The sequence below is a fragment of the Fragaria vesca genome, linkage group LG5 (assembly GCF_000184155.1).
Source record: "Fragaria vesca subsp. vesca linkage group LG5, FraVesHawaii_1.0, whole genome shotgun sequence".
In the NCBI taxonomy this organism is placed as follows: domain Eukaryota; kingdom Viridiplantae; phylum Streptophyta; class Magnoliopsida; order Rosales; family Rosaceae; genus Fragaria; species Fragaria vesca.
Genome location: NC_020495.1, coordinates 18,276,727 through 18,296,396, shown reverse-complemented (window position 1 = coordinate 18,296,396; position 19,670 = coordinate 18,276,727). Strand labels below are relative to the sequence as shown.

Sequence of the window (19,670 nt, the reverse complement as noted above, 5' to 3'; positions counted from 1 at the left end):
TGTAAAAATAAAGATACGAGCGTATAAAGGGGTTGTACATAACTATATATACAATAGACCAAACTCACCTGAAAATACACACACAAGAATAGTGACTTGAATACTAGACATGGTGTTTTGGAGAAACTGGGAGGCTCTGTTTGAAAGGAACTATATATTGAACCTTACTAACCCATAACTAATTCTGGATCCTACTCCTTGCAACAAATCCCTGGCTAATCTTGTTCCTTTCAAAAGGATGGAAGAAAGCTAATACACTTCGTCATGTAAGAAGAAATTGAAGATATATCACAGGAGGAGCTATGCTTCTTGCCAGTCATTCCTTTGCCTGATGCTCCTGAGCAACAAGACTACGTGCTGAGGAAGTTCATCAAAGTAGGTGAATAGCCTGGTTTTTTATTTTGATACCCAGCCTCCCATTGATGGCATAGATGGGAAGATTTGGCGGTTCACATTTTAGTGAATCTTTTAGACGCCTGGCTATATTGTAGTGAACTATGAAGATGAGGAGTCGATTCATGACTTTGACATATTTGGGAAGCTAGCCAACAATCAAGAGCTTTTTAGCAAAAAACTTCCACTTTTCGACAAAAGGAGCCATTCGCTACTCAACTTCAGATAAGTATTTTTCCAATTTCTTATATTTCAATGGAGTTAACTGTTCAAACCAAATTACCTTCATTTTCAAAAAAAACAAAAAAACCAAAAAGACAAAGAAAACTATTCAAACCAAATTGCAGCATTAAGCAATATACACAGGTAGGATCACCAAGTAAGAATGAACAAGCTACAGAAATCTCTCCAGAAGAACAAAAGAAGAAACTCCTTGCTCTATTGTAAAAGATGAGCATTTGGGTGTAAAAACATTACCGCAACTTCATCTCGGAAACAAGATAATCCCACGTAGATCTCTCATTAATTTAACTTGGTCAATCACTGAAAGGGGGACCTCCTATATGGAAGAGGAAAGGTTTCCCTTGCCCAAACCTACTACTACCATCAGGGGTGTTAAGTTAAAAGGGAATATGTATTCACATCATAACGCATCTAAACACTGATTCATACTTAACATCTGATAATGGATGTACTTGTGCAAAAGATTACCAAAGAGCAGCATGATCCAAGCCATAGTGTACACAAAAAACTGACGTTTACATCCAGTCTTCACCATCATCCCTATCATCTTCATGATCAAAAGAAAGATCATCACCTGAAATCGCATACTCCTCTAAATCCTTGGATTCTAAGGATCTATCACTGACACTCTCATCTTTTGATTCATTATCAGATGCTTCACTGTCCGATTCCTCTTCTTCATCTTCAGATTCCTCATCCGGGTAATCAAAATTTGGATTGTTTTCATCTGAGAACCACAAAAAACAGTTGAAATTCAACACAAAGATTTTATATCTGGGAGATACACGAAAAGATCATTTGCCATTACCATTTGAATCCTCAGAGTCATGTTCTGATTCATCAGGCACATCATAGACATCCTCATCATCAACTTGCACCCTGAGCCAAAGTTATTGATCAGTATCAGCCAGAAATAAAACTTCACAAGTTTAACAGGATACTTACAAAGGAAATGGGTGGGAAGAATCTTCATCCGCTATATGCATTTCATCGTTCACAGCATAGACGTCATATACATACTCATCTTCAGATTCTACACAACACATGAAACAAACACATCAAATAGTACTTCAGAAAACAATGGAATCCTGGTATTAAAGGAAAATTTACCATAGTTTAACAAAAAGAAACTAAAGAAAGAAAGAAAAGATAAATTTGCATTCTCAGCAAGCAGCAAATGTAAGTCTAGATCCCATTTCTTTTACTGATGGCTCTACTTAATTTAAGCATTGAATAGTGGATGCCACTTTCATTCATTAAAATATACCAACCTTGTTTTTGAGCATGCAAATCTGATTCAACTTCTAAAGCCGCACTGGGAATGAATTCTCTCAGTAGAGGCAAGTAGCTCTGCAAAATCCTCTGGTCCTCCAACGATAACTCACTGCATTAGAACATTGAGAGTATTATTTTCAACAATGCTGTACGAAATACAACTGGGCAACAAAAATCAAGATTATGGAACTTACTCCTGCTGTTTCTGTTCATTAGATCTTTCCTCGGTATCAACACGAATAACATCATAGAAATGACACATTTCCTGTAATTTATCAGATTCTTCTTCCTTTCCCTTTCGGCTCCTCCATATTTGTTCAAAACGGGCATTTTTTGCTACGGCCTAGAAGAAAGGAGCCACAATGAGAAAGCATCCAAGAGGAAATGACAGAATATACCGAGTGCATAATAATGAAAAAAGAGCCATGATATTTAATTAGAATTATATGACAAAAAAGACACTTCACTCTCAGATAATTCCTTTCAAGTTACATTGTCAAAGAGATCTAATTATGTGATATACTAATCTGACAACAAGTGATAATCCATTATTAAATGACTTGAAGTGATAGAGGGATGCCGGCTACATGAGGGTTTGAGATCTTCTGAATGTAACAGACTACCAGGTTACAAGCGAGAAAGAATCTACAACTCAGAGCAATCCGTAGAAATTTGGTAGCTAACCTAACATCAAAAAATAGCATGCATATACCTTCAAAGAGGGCTTAAAAATTAAATCTGCCACAATGGTTAGAAAAATAATATATTTCCAAAAGCAATCCATGATTAAGGAGATGATGAATTTAAAAGCAAAAACAAAAAACAAAAAGCGACAGGTAAACTAGCATAGAATTTACAATTTAGTATATCATGTTCCTGATTTGAAACAACAGTGATATTTATCACATTCATAAGACTGAGAGAAGAGAAAATTAAGAAGGAACAAGACAAACAGAACATCTGGCGTTGATATGTCAAAACTGAATAAATAAAGTCAGACTATTAAAGAGTCGAAGCATTGTTTTCTATACAAGAGATGGGAGAGCAAAAGATACAAATAAATGCATATGAACAAGATATAACACATCCTAGACTTTTCAGGTTAATCAATACAACTAAAATATACTAAGTCACGTACCTCTTGCCTCTGTTTGGCTTTAGACAAAAGCTGCTCTTGTTTCTGAGATAAGGCATAAAATATAAGTTAATGTCATAGTAGGGCAGTAAATGGAAACTGAGTTTTGATCAGTCAGAAGCGATTAGGATCAGGAGAAGAAAAGTGATAGCTTACATTATCCTTTTTTAAAGAGTGTCTCCGTTCTTCACTCTTTGTTTTACTTTCGGACACTCCATCCGTAGTAGCTTCCTAAATGGACATTTTAATGAACTTCTTAGTATGAGTTGGTAAACACATGATCAAGTTGAACGGTTTAAAAAACAAGAATGATTCCAGTAAAGAATAAAACGATGGACTGCTCTGCTCACCACAAATGATTTCACAAGGTCAATCGTGATGTCAAAGCTGCTTACAGTCTCTACATGCTGCACAAAAACCTTCTTTGTCTTCAATTCTTCTGCTGTTGCTGTCAAAATAAAAGAATGAGCACTGATTTTTTTTTTCTAGAACTTTTTTTCAGGTTACAAACTGTAACCTAATTCAAAGAAGATAACCGTAAGTAGCTTGAGTTACTAGAAAAAAGTTCGCTACACCTCATCAGATAAGGAATACATAATTTCAAGACATATAGGCTTCTGGCCTCCAGTTAACCAAAGGAATAAACAAATTAAAGAACACAGGTGGGGAAGTATCACTATAGTCAACAATAAACAGCACTTTATCCAGAAAGAAGCTTGATTATAGTTACCTAAAGGAGTAGGAGGAATAATAAGTACCTTTTCCTGGTGAATCAGAGAGTGAAAGCTTGGCCAAATCCAAAAGAGGACGCTTGAGCGGCCTCTCATTGATTTCAAGCCCTGCATTTGAGAGGCAAGTTTGAGTCATTTTTCTCAAGTTCCATAATTTCCAACAGTCTTTCAGTAAAGAGAGCAAAGGGTACTCACAGAAAGCATCAATGGGAGACTGGTTGGCTTTGCGCTTAACCCTTACAATCACCGCCTTCTGTTCCGAAGGCCCTGTTTGGTCACTGCATTTGAATTTGGATTTTAAGATTCATAATCACTAGAATTCTGTATCTACTGATTCACACTTTGCAGGTAAGAATTAATTTGATGGGAGAAAGATACCCGGTAGACATAGAATGCTGCGCTGAAGCCACCAGAAGCCTACACAGAAAACCCACACAACCCAGAATAGTAACACTCCTCCATTTTTATTATATGCACCATTCAATAATTAACCGAAAGAAAACATCATTATAGTTCCTATCTAGATAATTAACATGCTTCCATGCTACTTTTAATCAAGGATGGAACTAACGGTGTCGCAACTTCTAGGTGCGCGTGCGGTCGGCGACGGTTGGCTGGGGTTCTTTCAGCGTCCTCTGCCCTACGGTTTGGTGGTGGCGGTGGCCGGAGGAGAGAGGGAGAGGTAGAGTGAGGCACGGGGGGCTTCACGGAGAGAGAGGGAGTAAAACGATGGCTAGAGCGATTTCGGCACGGCCCCTTTTAGATGGGGTTCCAACCAAAGGACTTTACATTTGGATGTGGCGAATTCCCAAAAATTTAATCAAAATTAAAGAATTTTTAATTTTGTTTATGATTGTTTATTCTGTTTGGATGGGTTGTTCAGTATCTTTTTCAAATACCGTTTTTCGTATTACGAATTTAGAAACAAAATACACGTTCGGTTTAGTGAATCTTGAAATTTGGAATTGTAGTTCTTGGAATTGTATATTATTTTTGGAATTGCAGATCTTTGAATTGATTTGAAACCACTTTCTAGGCAGATCGATTGATATGATTTTGGTGGTAAGGGTTATTTGGGTGGTGGTATTTGGGATAGAGACCGGCTAGTTTTAGTGGTGGCCAGTATTTGGTGGTGGTGGTATGATATTTTTTTTTTTTTTTAGACTTAACGACGGAATCCAACCATTTTGTCGCCTAAGATGATTATTAAATTTTTTTCCTTATTTAAAAGTTTCGTCTCCTAAGATCTTAGGAGAGACAAAACGGTTCCATCGCCTAAGAAGTTCTTAGGAGACGGAATAAAAGTTTCGTCAACTCGTCACCTACCTCACCACTCTCAACATACGGAACTTAGTCGACGAATGTTCCGTCTCATAGTACTTAAGAGACGGAATCTGTCACCTAGGAGACGAAATAATTATGTCTCCTAAGTACTTTTTTTCCAGTAGTGTCTTGATAGATGGTGGCAATGGTATGACAAAATCGACCAAGATTCTTGATGGCTATCGACTCAAGCATACAGAAGGATTCATCTAAGGAATTAGCCGAGCATGCATTGGCTACCATTCGAAGAGCACACGTCAATTACTAATGAGGCGAGAATCCTAAACGCCCAACACAATCTTGTGACTGCCTAAAGTATGGATCTGCAGTCTACACATGATCTAACACGCGAAGGAACACTTCACGCCTCATCCTATAACGCCGTCTAAAGATTTTCGCAAGGTACACAGGGTCAGCTACAAAGTAATCATTTAATAATTTTTCATTAGCTACCTCGAGTGATCGGTGACTGGTAGCACGACCTCAAACAGAGCCACCTCATTAAGGTTGTTGTTGGAGTGGGTTAGCAGCTAACCAGCCAAATGCTTCCGTCATAACTTGTTGTCACACCCCAACTCGAGGAAATGTCTAACCTCGAATTAAGACGTGAATCACACTCTAATTATAGACAGTTTATTATCCATAATTAAAATAAGATAGATATTGTAACATGACATAAGAAACAACAACCACTACTAGAAATATGGCTAAAGACTACCCCTTCTAGATACACTTTATTAAACGTGTCATTTGACTAGAGCAAATGATACGGTTCTATATAATTGAAACAAAACAAAATATATATTGATAAAATTAATTTATTAAAATACAAATTTAGATAAGCACTAAAATCAGTATCTATTGCTAAATAAAAAACTAAATTAATGTATTATCATTTCAAAATTAAGATAAACATCGATTAATATTAACAACCCACTCTTTTTACATTTAACTTATCCAAGTCATCCACAAATATGTAGTTCCAGTTAACCAGTATTACGTCTTCATCCGTATTCATCACACCACAATATTAATAACCAACAAATTTTCTCTAATTTCATTTATTTGACATCCAATTTTCCCCAATTATTTTCTCTAATTTCATTTATTTGACAAAAGGAACAAACTCACAATTGTCCATAATACACGGGATCTCATCCCCTGATCCTCATAACCTCCCCCTTTTATCTCTTCTATTCCCCTTTTTATCTCTTCCATTCACAGTTTCACACTGTAAGTTAATTCGCAACTTGGTTTTCTATTGATCTTAATGATCTAGGCGTAAAGAAGTGGGATACAATGTTCTTCATCAGCAGGTAATCATCACGTGAAATTATATTCAGATGTATGCTTTGAGATGCATGTAATGTATATAGAACTATGATCAATATTCATTCATCTGTCCATCTCACATAATAGGTCGAGATCAACGTGCACCTATTCGCTAATCTTCTGTGTTTGATAAAGACTGTATTGCCTTCTTAATCGATCGCAAATGACATACGGAAGAGATCCTTTTGTTCCAATTAGAAGCTAGATTGCTAGATTTGGGAGCTAGATATGGTTGAGTGGGTTCGGCAGCGGCTATTTGTGTAGCGGAGGGAATTAAGCTCGTGGTGGGTCAAAAACCGTCTTCAGGTAGAAGAAGTAAGATTGTAAAAAAAGGAGGAGGAAGGGAGAAACGGAGAATGTCGGCGGAGCTCCACGGCGGCTTGATCGAACAACAAAAAATATAGTTTGACCAAAAAGAAATATAATTAATAATTAGTGAAAATGAAACAAATAAAATAAAAAGTAAAAAAAAAACGAAGAAAAAGGAAAATTATCCGATAAGCACTAAAAAAAAAATACTATTGGAAAAAACGGTAAAAAATAATCGGATAAAAAAGAGATAATACATGTGGGACCCATTTGAAACAGAAATTAAAAGAAGAAATATCATATTTTAAATAAAATAAAAAATGGAGACACTGAGATTAAAAGCGTGGGTTTAGATTAGTGGAGACTGCAACAGAGAATACTCTTTTTCAATCCGTAGTTGCACTGTACCTAATGATTTTTAGATACGGTTATTCATATCCTCTAAAACAAAAGATACAAGTAAAAAACAGTACCCTATAAGGCTCTTGCTAGTAGTGAACCTTCGTACATTTATTTAGATTACAAACCTTATAAGAATGCACTTAAAGCACACATGCTTAAAGCGTTTACAAGCATACAAACAAAATAGAATAGCGTTTCTTTCAAAACATCCATTCTTTATTCAAGCCCCTAACTTAACAAAAAAAAAAAAAAAAAAAAACTTAGAAAGCCTTAATTTACAATATAACACTTTCTATGTTTCACGAACCACACCTGCAATGGGTTTGATGAGGGGTGAGCAACGCTCAGTAGAGCTAGTTAATATATTAATAAGCATGACATTATCTACGAGTCAAAAAAAACAACAAACATGACATATCGAAAATGCATGGATGCAATATGAACTCAACTTTCATCCCACACCTCACATCACCCTCAAATATAATTTCCTCATTTGTTAGTCATCTTGTTATACTCATAGTCTCCAAACCCGAAACCCGATAAGATCGTTTTATCAACATCCCCCATCAAAAGACATACTTTCCCCAAACTTGTGCACATGTGGGCTACCTTGGATCCTGGACAACTCATGAGGAAACTCAACTACACAAAAGGTTTTTCAATAGTAATATCTCATATTTTCCTAAACACTCATTCTCCTTTTCACCTCCAACCTCACTCCTTCCCCATAATATCATGTAATATAAATTCAAGGTAAAAACAACATGCTGTCAAAAATAGACATATCATAATCAATTCAAGATCTCAATATCATCTAACATTTAATTCAAATAATGTCACACAACTTAATGTCAACCAATTCGATATCAAACAATTCAAACAATAACCACACAATAGCACAATTAAAGCAAACACCCCATCAAACCCTACCTCGATTTGCATAGCACAAACTCGAGCTCAAACTTCACTCCTTAAACTTGTAGATCACCAAAAACGTTTCCGGAACCTTACCAAAGAGGTAAAGTACATACAAACAATGAACTAGAATTAGTACTATGTTATAAGTAAAAATTGTCATATAAAGAACTCTACTACTCCAAACTTTAAAACAGATACTACAGAATACTCAAAAGTTGTTTACAAAGCTATTGAAAATAGTGAACTCAGCTGACACCAAAATAAATTGGTTTAGAGCAAAATTCAGTTTCAACAATGTTAAAACAGTGAGAAAAAGGCTGTGTTTGGCTTCTCTTTTTACACACTCAAAGATGGATATATGAGGAGTACAGAGGTACTTTCTGATTTTAAAACAAAGACCCGAGCGAGAGATATCATGCCTTAAAATAGGTAAGAAAATAAGCTTTTCTGCAAAATTTCTGGAAATTTACATCAACCTTAAAACTTGATTTTGGAAGCTTTAATTCGACTTTTGAAGTAAGAAAACAAGTTCTAAAGCTTCAGAACGGAAAGGAACAGATTTTCAGAACATGAAATCATTTTAAACATAACAAACAAGGAATCAAAAAAACCCAATTTACTTTGGACACCCAAACTCAACAACAAGGTTCTTGAGCAACAAACTAAGGCCCAGTTTGGCACAGCTGTGCTGTGAGCAGAATTGCTTTTGAATCTGCTGTGGTCAGAATTGCTTTTGGTTTTGCTGCGAGGAAATTCAGTTTAAGTGTTTGGTGAACAATTTTTCAAAAGTGTTGTGGTTATGTAAAATTACAAAATCAGACATGAATGATGGATATATTATTTATATATCTTTGAAACCCAGAAAACTTTTTATCTGTTTGATAAGGTGTCAATTTGTTCTTTCTGAAACCCAGATAAAACCTTCAATCTTCTTTGATCTCAGTTCGTCTAGATTTTTATTATGCTCTTATGCTATATTCTCATCCCCTCCATCTCTTCCATCTTATCCGAATAAAAAACCAAACCCAGAATTCATTTTGGGTATCACCAAAGGCCGATTTGATTATCCAAAGAAACAAACCCAGACAATAGCAAACTCTTTTACTCCTTGCTTCTCTTTCATTTAATTCATACATCCCAAAATCCCAGATTATGTCAAAGTTTAAATTAGAGTTCATGCTCAGTAGAACATTGCTTAAAATCTCCCAGAAGTAATTGCTGGGAGTCTTTGTTGTTCGCATATTGAGATCTCGAGAATAGGAATTGAAGATGATCAAGATTGAACGATATGAGATGAATGAATGGATATGTATTTGACTGAAAAAACAAGAGGACAAGATGGGTTTATTGTTATAATTCATTAAGTTGCTCCATGTTTTAATTCTGGTTTCTGCATAATCAGTTCCAAAAGCTACGAATTGTAACTTCTCAACAACCCCAAGTTGGGAGAAGCGATTCGCTCAAAATCAGGTTTACAGAAGTCACCAAACACCCCCATTTATGACCAAAAGCGCTTCTGGCGTCAAAAGCAGCTCAAAAAGTGCCCCTAAACTGGGCCTAAAACGATTCTAATCAAAACAACACAACTTATTCGAATTTGGATTCCTATCTACACAAATATGAGAATTCGAAATTACCAACTATAATCAAACAAAGGAATCATATTATACTCAAAACAATAATCAAGAATCAAAGTAATTAGAAGCTAATCTTAAGAACACATAGAAACAAATTTGATATAAAGCCATAGCAAAATTGATTCTACCTTTAAAGGAAACGAAATTGAAAGGGGGTGTTTCTCTCTCTGTACTTCTGTGTTTCTAGTTCATGTCCCGTTTCCTCTCACTCTTGGTTTTGATCAAACACTCAGCCGACTTCCTCTCTCTCTCACCCATTCTAATCCACATAGAGCCTAGACCCATAGACCCTCCAACTCTTACTTTTATAGGTCTCCACGTCATGCTTCTAGAGAAAAACTGGAGTGACACCTCCTGCTCACTTTGACTATTCAGTTTGAAAAGGACAAAACCAAAAGAATACGACTGCGTTTCCTTCTTAAACGCAGCTCTTTTTTTTTTTCTTTTTTTTTTTAAAACTAAAAAATAAAATACCCCAAAAACTTAAAAAAACAAAGATTAATACTAAGTAAACCAAATTAGCTACTTTAGGATGTTACACTTGTGTTGTATTTCTTCGTCTCTGTGCATCATCTTCTTAATCTTCCTCATCCTCATGTAGCCTCTCATTCCACTGAGAAAACCAGTTGGAATTCATTGCAAAATGTAATTGACAAAAGATTTGAGAGAGGATATTAGAGATGGTGAGATATGTTATCGAAACAACCCTTTTTGTTAAGGTCTAAAGATGTAGATAGACTTGCCACGTGGACATAAAATCTAATCGAAAATCTAGGGAGTTGATCACAATACCACACGATCACAATATGACACGCAGCATTCAAAAAACTTATCCAAAAATCTGATGATAATCTTTATAATGATTAGTTTTGCTACGTCAACATTACATCCAACGGGGAATCCATAAATTCACTTGCAAACAGACATGTGGCACTGAAAATATAAGCCAAACATGTTATCAACTAAACAAAATAAATAAGATAAAAAAAATTTCTCAAATATTTATCTTGGTCCAAATCCAAATAATGTTATTTTAATAATATAATGTGAAATCATAAAATATTTAATTGGGCTAAAATTTAGCCCTCTCTTACTGGAGATTGTTTAATAGTCTCATATTTGCTCTTTTTTTTAGTTTATTTATTTTTTTAGAAAGAAAGTAACAATAGCAAAAAAAATTATTTTAAATTGAGACATTTTAAATTAATTTTGTTGAAACATTTTCTTTTACCATTGTAGTTATAAAAGTAGTTATTACAGATTTACTATCCATGAATCTAGGACTCCCACCTCTAATTTCTGCACGTTTGCTTTTTTTCTTTTTTCTGTTTTATAATTTTATTATTATTAAGTTACCACTAAAACCTTTAAATATTAATTAATAGTGTTTTATAATGTAACGATGAAAAAGTAATTCAGCAGTTCAAAAATTGAACCGTTGAGAAAGTCAAAAAAAACTTTCTGCTTCATTAATAGTTGATAAATATAGCCCAACGGTCTCATCTCTCGTCTGCGCTCTGTATCAACGCTCTCACTCTCTCTCTCTCTCTCTCAACGCTCTGTTTCGTCGCTCAATTCTTCTGGGTATCACAAGGTACCGATCTCTCTATCTCAATTTCATCGCTGGTTTTAATGGCGACTGTGTTGATGCCTGCTGTTCCTGATCATCACCCCGATGATGGGCAGCGACACCGTCACCGGGGTAAGAAACCCAGGAACTGGGTTCGGTGGGAGCCACCCAACCCGGGGTGGTTAAAGCTTAACACCGATGGTGCATCCAAGGGCAACCCCGGTCTCTCCGGCGGTGGTTCCATTCTCCGGGACCCAAACGGAAATGTCATTTTCCAAACCTTCAGAGGTTACGGGGTTCAAACTGCTTTGGTTGCCGAGTTTTTAGCCCTAACTGATGGGATAAAAACTTTCTGTGATCTGGGTCTTATGGATTCGGGGTTTAAGCTGGTTATAGAGTCTGATTCCACAACCTTAATAAAGGCACTGTGTCGTACTATTGCTGTCCCCCGCGAGATTATGCCGTATTGGCATTTGCTTGATTTCTTGATGCCTTTTTTGGAGGGGATGGTTGATGCAGTTCATGTGTATAGGGAAGGTAATACCGAGGCTGATTATTTGGCAAATAGGGGAGTCATGGTCCATCAAGAGATGATGATGGTCAATCAAGTATTGAATCCTACTGTATTGTTTTGTGAGGTCAATCATCCAATGCTTTGTGTCATAAAGCAACGTGTCTGTGGCCAGTTAGTTGTCGTGGTGTCTGTCTAATTCTGAATTTATTACTTGGTTCTAATGTGCTTCTGCCATTTTCAGGGTTTCCATAGCGGCTCACGGTTGGCAGCTCCATGGAACTATAGAATCAGCCCCTGTCTAATTCATAACTGTGTGGTAATTGTTTTTTCACATGTGTTTTGTATGTGCATTATCATAATTTCCTATAGTTCTATCATGTTGCATTTGAGTTCCTGTGTAGGTGTTGATTGGAGTTTCTGTGGGGGTGAAGCCTTGCACTTCTCTTCCTGTGTACTTCTTGTGTAGGTGTTGATTGGAACATAGAAATTTTAAACAAGTTAAAAACGAAAAGAAGAAAGACAGATATAAGGGAGTCCAAACTATGATATTTTAGTTTAGTTACGAATTATGTATATGATTCTAACCTTTGAGTTAGGCAATACTAGCTTGGAATATGGATGATCATGTGATGTTTATTTCTTGTCTAATGTTATCAAGTTAGTTTTTTTTTTTTAGAATAAAGGTCAATCTACAACTGACGCTTGTGTACTTATGCTTGTTAATAGTTCGTTACCTTATTTTCATCAGATACATATACTATGAAGTACTTTGAGTATATTAGTACACACGCTTATGCTTGGAGTACTTTGAAAGTTCTGGCTAGGTTGGGTATGTCGTCAGTGTGAGTAGTCTGCAGTCTTTGGTGAAGCATGGCAATATTCTGGAGTGGTTGGATCTTCCAACTTTGATAGACGACGACAGTGGACATCATGGGGTGGGGAAATCCGAATAAAGTTGTCCCTATTTTGAAAGGTAAAATTGACATGTTGAGGTCAGGAAAGTGTTAGGAGAAGACAGATATAATGCTGATGTCAGAGGTCGAGAATCAAGAAGGGGTTACTAGTTTTGGCCAGGCTCTTGCAAATTCATTGATGGTGGCAAGTAACACGGGTGACTTTGGAGTGGAAATATCATTGGAAAAGTTATTTCTAGCTCAGAAGTAAGAAAGCAAGTTCCTAGAATTCATAAACCAAATCCCATCATCCTACCTGCGCTGCAGCCACCAACCTTGCCAATGTAGTGCTCAGTGGGACTAACTGTATGGATGATCACTGGTGAAAGTCCAGCTGGACCCTACCCTATCTAGCAGTTGTAGTCCAAACCACGGCAAAAATCTGTGTCTTAACAGGAGTATGTAAACTATGGGGTCTAGGAAAAGATGAAGCGGTCTCAATCCTTAAGAGCCTTCTAGAGAGTTTGTACTCCTCTGCACAGACAGCAAACTGTATCAAGACATTAGTGGAGGAATTACCGAAAAGCTTTTGGCCAAGTACAGAGACCTCCTCTGCACAGAATATGCGTGCTGATTTTGTCATCGGTGTTAGTTCCTGAGATAATCCTTTTGAGTGGTCTTGAAGAGAAACTATAGAGGCAGCTCCATTAAGTCATACCATTATGTATAGAGGTCGTATGTGTCTTCTAAGTTCAAGTTCCATTTGAGCTCGTCAGGCTTCTACAGAGGATACTACAGTCTACATTTTTGCTGTTCAACAGGCTTGCAAAGGCTGAAGGACTGCCTAGAGATTCAGATGTGACTTTACACCAAATTAACACCAATATGATCCAGATCATGATTCTGATGTTAGGATGCTCCAAGGAACTACAAGGTTATGGGATTTAAGGTGATGGGATTATGTGGTGATGGGAGATTGTAGTTTTGTGTTCGTCGTCGAAGCCAGTTTGTCTTCGATCCCTTCACTTAAAATTATTAACGGCGCCAGGAAACTCATTGACTGTGAAAACAAGTCTAGATTGCCTTCCTTCATTTCAACTTGGAAGCCTGTGGTTAGATTATTGGGATATGAGGTTTTAACTGCCTTCATGGCTTCTAAGACCACCTGGTACGGGAATCTCAGGCACCATTCAAACCTGGTTTTGGAACATATCTTCCCAACTACATTACCTCAATCTCACCGACAATCAATTACAAGTGGAGATTCAATATATAGTTTGTGCCCATCTTCAGTAAGTGATATAATTTCTAACCAGTTCAACGGTTCATTGCTGCTTTTTTCTTCCAATGGAGTCGTACTATATCTTTTCAGTTCATCATTTTCTGGATCTGCCATCCACTTCTTGTGATGCAACACCTGGGCCAAAACAACTACGATTTCTTCATCTGGGTAACAATCATCTCAGTTGTAACATTCCTGATTATTGGATGAGATGGAAATTTTGGGGACATCTTAGTTATTGTTAACGTAACAGTATCACATTAGTCTTGTTTTGTGGACACATTCTGAATCAGATGGAATTTTTTTATGATTTTAATGCATGGCATTCTTATCTGAAGATATTGTAAGATTATACTGAATTTTAGAACTGAAAGTAGGTTTGTGACTCAGAATTTGATTCTTTATATCCATTATACTAATGATGAAATTCATCCCGTCAGTTTTGGCCTGAACCTGTGATCTAAGCTGAGTTTTGCATGCTGTGTTTTTCTAGTTTGTATTCTTGATGCAATAAACTAACAGTTGATATTTTGCTCTAGATTGTTGACAGAGACGTGTGAAGGTTTTCAATTACCAGATTTTTTCAGTGAAGTCTTTGATTTTCTATTCAAAAGAAAAAGAAAGCGATATTCAATTTTATCAGTTATATATTGTGTTTTATGTGAGTAAAATTTACTTTTAACATTCTCTCTGATTGACATCACCTTAGATACATTAAGCCATTGTTGGTTAGCAACTGGTGAAAGTTTGGTATTTGGTAATATGTTAGTCCTCTTAGACAGAAACATCGATGAAAACTCTCAGTTATACATTGAGGATATATCAATGCTGTCTTTAGTAATGTATGCTTAAATTAACATAGGGTTATCCATATATTTTCAGCATTGGCGAAAGCTCACCAACTTTTACTCGATCAACAAGAAAGGGACTATATCATTAGCCAAGTCTCTGCAGCCAAAGGTCAGAAATTTTTGTTTGTGTTCATCTTGGTGTCTGGATTTTCCTATGTATGATAGAATCTTCATTTATATAAAGTTCATATGAAAAATAGAAAAAAAAAAAAAAAAAAAACCAGGAGGTTAGACAATCAAATCTTTTATTTTGCTAATATTTGTAACTCATGTGGCCATAATCTATATATACAGTCTTTTATATAGGTTTGGATGAAATCTTGATGCTTAAAAGTTTTAGAAGCATTGCATTGTCCAATTATACCTTTTAAAGGTTTGGATGAAATCTTGATGCTTAAAAGTTTTAGAAGCATTGCATTGTCCAATTATACCTTTTAAATCTCATTTCAGTCTCATACCTTATATATGTGTTATCTTCTTTTGGTCATTACGTTCCAATATTTGGTCTCTGTCTTTTTTTTTTTTAACATCGTTTCCTTATTACGATATTTTGTTAAATTCTTCCTTGGTGGAGTGATTGTATATGGGAGTGGGAAGGATCCCATATTGTTCTTAATATGTTCTTAACAAGGAAGATGCAGTTGAAGAAAGATACAGCTTCTAAAATAAAGTAATTGGTCGATGAGGTATTTTCAGTTCCCATATATCTTTGGTAATTGCATGATGATGGTGTATATATTTGCATCATCTTGACCAATACAGCTGCTTGCCAGTTAAGAATAAAGGAAGTAAGATTATAATCCTTAAAACCCTTAGAAGTAGAAGCCCATAACGATGCCCAGAACTTGACTCTCCACCATAGGTTTCAATAATTTTTTATTTCTTTCCATCCACACCAACGAAATTAGAGCTAGCACACCCCACAACCCCAGAGGACTCTGGCCTTTTTCCTTTTACCCAAAGCTGAAGGATTTTCATTTACCAGAACCTTATAGAATTAGTTATTACCTGAAAATGACAGACCTAGGATGGTGATACACAAATGATAATGGTAAAGGAAATCCAGACAAGGTATGCAGTATAAAGGATTAGGCTGATCCTGGGCTAAGATAATAACCCCTAACCTATGAAATTTTGCTGCAAACTTGAACAGAAGATTTATGTATGTGCATAGGATATGGTTTCTTGTACATGTATTTGTTTTACATTGATTTTCTTCTTGTCTGATGGAGGGAACACCGGCCCTTAGTTCATTCATTTGATTTATTTTATTGGGCTTTTCCATTTCCTCTACAATAAAATTGTAAACATTTTGCTTTGATATATGTTTCAGGGAAAATATGAGCAAGAGTATGAGCAGTCAGAAGAGTTTAACAGAACCAGAATGGCGGAGGAGAAAAATGCAAAAGAGGGTATGCTAGAAACTTGAATGTTTTCTTTACTGAGCCATATTTTTTTAAGGTTTCATAGTTTCCTTTATCTTTCATTGCCATGTAGATATCAGAGGAGGAAGGACGATTGAAAAAAAAAGATGAAGTAGAAGCCAAAGAGATGTGGAAAAGAAAACAAGATCATGAAGCAGAATGGGAAGGAACAAGAGCAAAAAGGGTATGTCACTATCGTTTTCAATTTTGGATAGGAATATGTGTCATGGGCTTAACTTTTCATTGTTGTGAGGTAATTATAATTGGTTCCTTAAAGCAGGATTTTACAAGTTCGTTTGTATGCTCAATGTTTGTAAGTGTAATCTGTTGGATGTCCTTGATTGTTCTCATAGATAAGACTATGTGTGATCTAAGGTCAATGGAAGATGTCACTGTCGGTCCTAGGTTAATATATACTCTGCTGAATCTGAAATTTTTTCTCTGTTCATAAGGTTTTTGAACTGAATTGTGTAGAAAGGTACAGGGTCTAACTGGAAAATTGGTTCAACTGCTTGCTTTTTTACCTTTAAAATTCAACCAATATTGTAAAAGAATGATGAGTTAAATAAGCGATAAGAAACAGGAGATACGAGCAGTGATATACATAGTTATATTAATGAAATATTATAGATACATGGCCACAAAGAAGCACCAAACTGGACCATGTCAATCACATACATTGTTTGTCTCCTTGTGGACTTGTTCTTCTAAACACTCTGTGTAGCTGCGCACTTAGGGAGTTCAAACCACCCCCACATTGTACATGCTATTTTATGCCATTCTTTTTTAAAATTCAGACCTAATTCTTTTTTGAGGTGCCATTCTTTTAAAATATGTATTAGATATCTACTATAATTTTTTAGAATTTAAAGTACAATGCTGCGAAACTACCTTCCTTGTTTATTTTTTATTAGAATTCATCTGATTTCGTGTTGTGTACAAGTAGTATGAATACATGGAGATATGTTGTACTTGTACATTTATGGCTAAGTTCTTTCTCATCATGCAGTATAAACACTTAATTGAAAAATCTATTACCAGAGATTTAATAGTAGTGCTGATCTCATACATATCTTTTCCTTGGAAGCTAACTCCTTCATCGGGACTTGGATTTGACCTACTTTATTTGTTAATGATCAGGTTTCAAGCTGGTGAGATTTTATGAAGGGTGGAAAGAAGGTGAGTTGCAATGTTACTTGGTTTTTATTTAATTGCAAAATAAAGAAATCTACCTCTGTTTCTTACTTACCAGTTTGAGTTGAAACAAAATGATAATAGCGGCGATATACTGATATCTGTGTGCATTCAGGCCAAGAAAGGAGAACTTCGACCTCCCAAACTCAAAACTGAAGATCCGAACAAGTCGTATGTTCAAAGGCCAGTAAAATGCGGCTGATTGGCCTGGATTTTGTCTGGTATGGTCTTAGTAGTTTGCTGTTGATGACTTAAAGAAAGCTAAAAACAAAAAGAAAAAAAAAAGACAGAGAAAGGGGAGTCCAGACTATGATATTTTAGTTTAGGTAGGAACTCTGTATATGATTGTAACCTTTAAGGTAGGCAATACTAGCTTGGAATATGGATGATCATGTAATTCTCTCTTTTGCATATATGGCTTATGCAACTGGTAAATATCATTCTTCTGAAAAAAATAAAAATAAGTATATATATATGTATACAAGCTATGACAGATAGAAAGGGTAGTCCAGGCTATGACATTTTAGTTTACGCATCTAGAGAAAAATATTCTTACAGTAATATTATAATTACTGGGAGAAAGTTATGGATCAGGCAATACTAGCGTGACATTTTAGTTTACACAGGAAGCCTTTATATGGTTGTAACTGGATTTAGGCAATACTAGCTTGATATTTGGATGATCATCTGATTTTTTCTTTTGCATATATGTCCCATGAAATAGGAAGACGTCAAATCAAAATTAATGAGACTTTTCATGCATCAATATATTAGACTTTCCCCTGACTTTGAGATACTATTGACAATGGTATCTCAGTCGGGTACATTTTGATGTTTATTGCTTGTCTAATGTTCTCAAGTTAGGATATTTAGAATAAAGGTTAATTCCCAACTGGCGCTTGTGTACTTATGCTTGTTAATAATTTGTTACCTTATTTCATCAGATACATATACTATGAAGTATTTTGAGTATATTAGTACACAAGCTTATTCGTGGAGTACTTTGAAGGTTCTGGCTAGGTTTGGTATGTCGTGAATGTGAGTAATCTGCAGTCTTGATGAAGCATGTCAATATTCTGGAGTGGTTGGATCTTCGAATGTTGATAGACAAGGACAGTGGACATCGTGGGGTGGGCAAATCTGAATAAGGTTGTATGATTTCCCTGGTCAGGAAAGTGTTAGGAGAAGATAGAGAATATAATGCTGATGTCAAAGGTCGAGAATCAAGAAGGGGTTACTAGTTTTGGTCAGGCTCTTGCGAATTCATTCATGGTGACAAGTAGCATGGGTGACTTTAAAGTGGAAGTATCACTTGAAAAGTTATCCCTCTGCACACAGCGAACTGTATCAAGACATTAGTGGAAGAATTACAGAAAAGCTTGTGGCCATGTACATAATACCCGTGCTGATTTTGTCATCTGTGTTGGTTCCTGAGATACAACTACTACAAATCCTTTTGAGTGGTCTGTACTCTGTGGTCTTGAAGAGAAACTATAGAGGCAGCTCCATTAAGTCGTACCATTATGTATAGAGGTCATATGTGTCTTCTAAGCTCAATTTCCATTTGAGCTTGTCAGGCTTCTACAGAGGATACTACAGTCTACATGTTTGCTGTTCAACATGCTTGCAAAGGCTGAAGGACTGCCTAGAGATTCAGTTGTGACTTTACACCAAATTAACACCAAAATGATCCAGATCTTGACTCTGACGTTAGGATGCTCCAAGGAACTTCAAGGTTATGGGATTTAAAGTGATGGGATTAAGTGGTGATGGGAGATTGTAGTTTTGTGTTCGTCTTCAATCCCTTCACTTAAAATCCTTCACAGCAGCAGGAGACTCATTGACTTTGAAAACAAGTCTAGATTGCCTTCCTCCATTTCAAGTTGGAAGCCTGTGGTTAGATTATTGGGATTTGAGGCTTGAACTCCCTTCAAGGCTTCGAAGACAAATACAACTGCAGTATCTAAGACTATTTTGTACAGGAATTTCAGGCACCATTCAAACCTGGTTTTGGAACATATCTTCCCATCTACATTACCTCAATGTCACCGAGAGTCAATTACAAGCGGAGATTCAATAAATAGTTTGTGCCCCATCTTCAGTAACCGATATAAATTCTAACCAGTTCATTGCTGCTTTTTTCTTCCAATGGAGTCGTACTATATCTTTTCAGTTCATCATTTTCTGGATCTGCCATCCACTTCTCTTGTGATACCACACCTGGGCCAAAACAACTACGTTTTC

The 19,670-nt window shown here is 36.1% G+C and overlaps 1 protein-coding gene and 1 pseudogene across 2 annotated transcripts; one reads left to right on the top strand and one right to left on the bottom strand.

Moving 5' to 3' along the window:
- Positions 1-725: 725 nt before the first annotated feature.
- On the bottom strand, positions 726-4,492 carry LOC101296962. The gene is made up of 12 exons (XM_004299997.1): positions 4,349-4,492; positions 4,156-4,194; positions 3,973-4,055; positions 3,805-3,885; positions 3,397-3,494; positions 3,203-3,277; positions 3,050-3,091; positions 2,106-2,254; positions 1,908-2,020; positions 1,582-1,669; positions 1,445-1,515; positions 726-1,363 (listed from the first exon to the last, which is right to left on the bottom strand). The coding sequence occupies exons 2-12, from the start codon at positions 4,164-4,166 to the stop codon at positions 1,152-1,154; spliced, it is 1,023 nt and encodes a 340-aa protein (XP_004300045.1). The 5' UTR covers positions 4,167-4,194; positions 4,349-4,492; the 3' UTR covers positions 726-1,151.
- Positions 4,493-13,718: 9,226 nt separating this feature from the next.
- On the top strand, positions 13,719-17,628 carry LOC101314384 (annotated as a pseudogene). Its single transcript, XR_184816.1, has 6 exons — positions 13,719-14,125; positions 14,840-14,917; positions 16,142-16,220; positions 16,306-16,416; positions 17,373-17,411; positions 17,542-17,628. The product of XR_184816.1 is annotated as an uncharacterized LOC101314384 (transcript).
- The last annotated feature ends 2,042 nt before the right edge of the window (positions 17,629-19,670 follow it).

Bases quoted from the DNA above. Each gene is read 5' to 3' on its own strand.
- LOC101296962 (XM_004299997.1), bottom strand. The intron at 3,886-3,972 runs GTGAGTACCCTT...TCTCAAATGCAG, and splicing joins GTCTCCCATTGATGCTTTCT to GGCTTGAAATCAATGAGAGG. The intron at 3,092-3,202 runs GTAAGCTATCAC...GCCTTATCTCAG, and splicing joins ACTCTTTAAAAAAGGATAAT to AAACAAGAGCAGCTTTTGTC.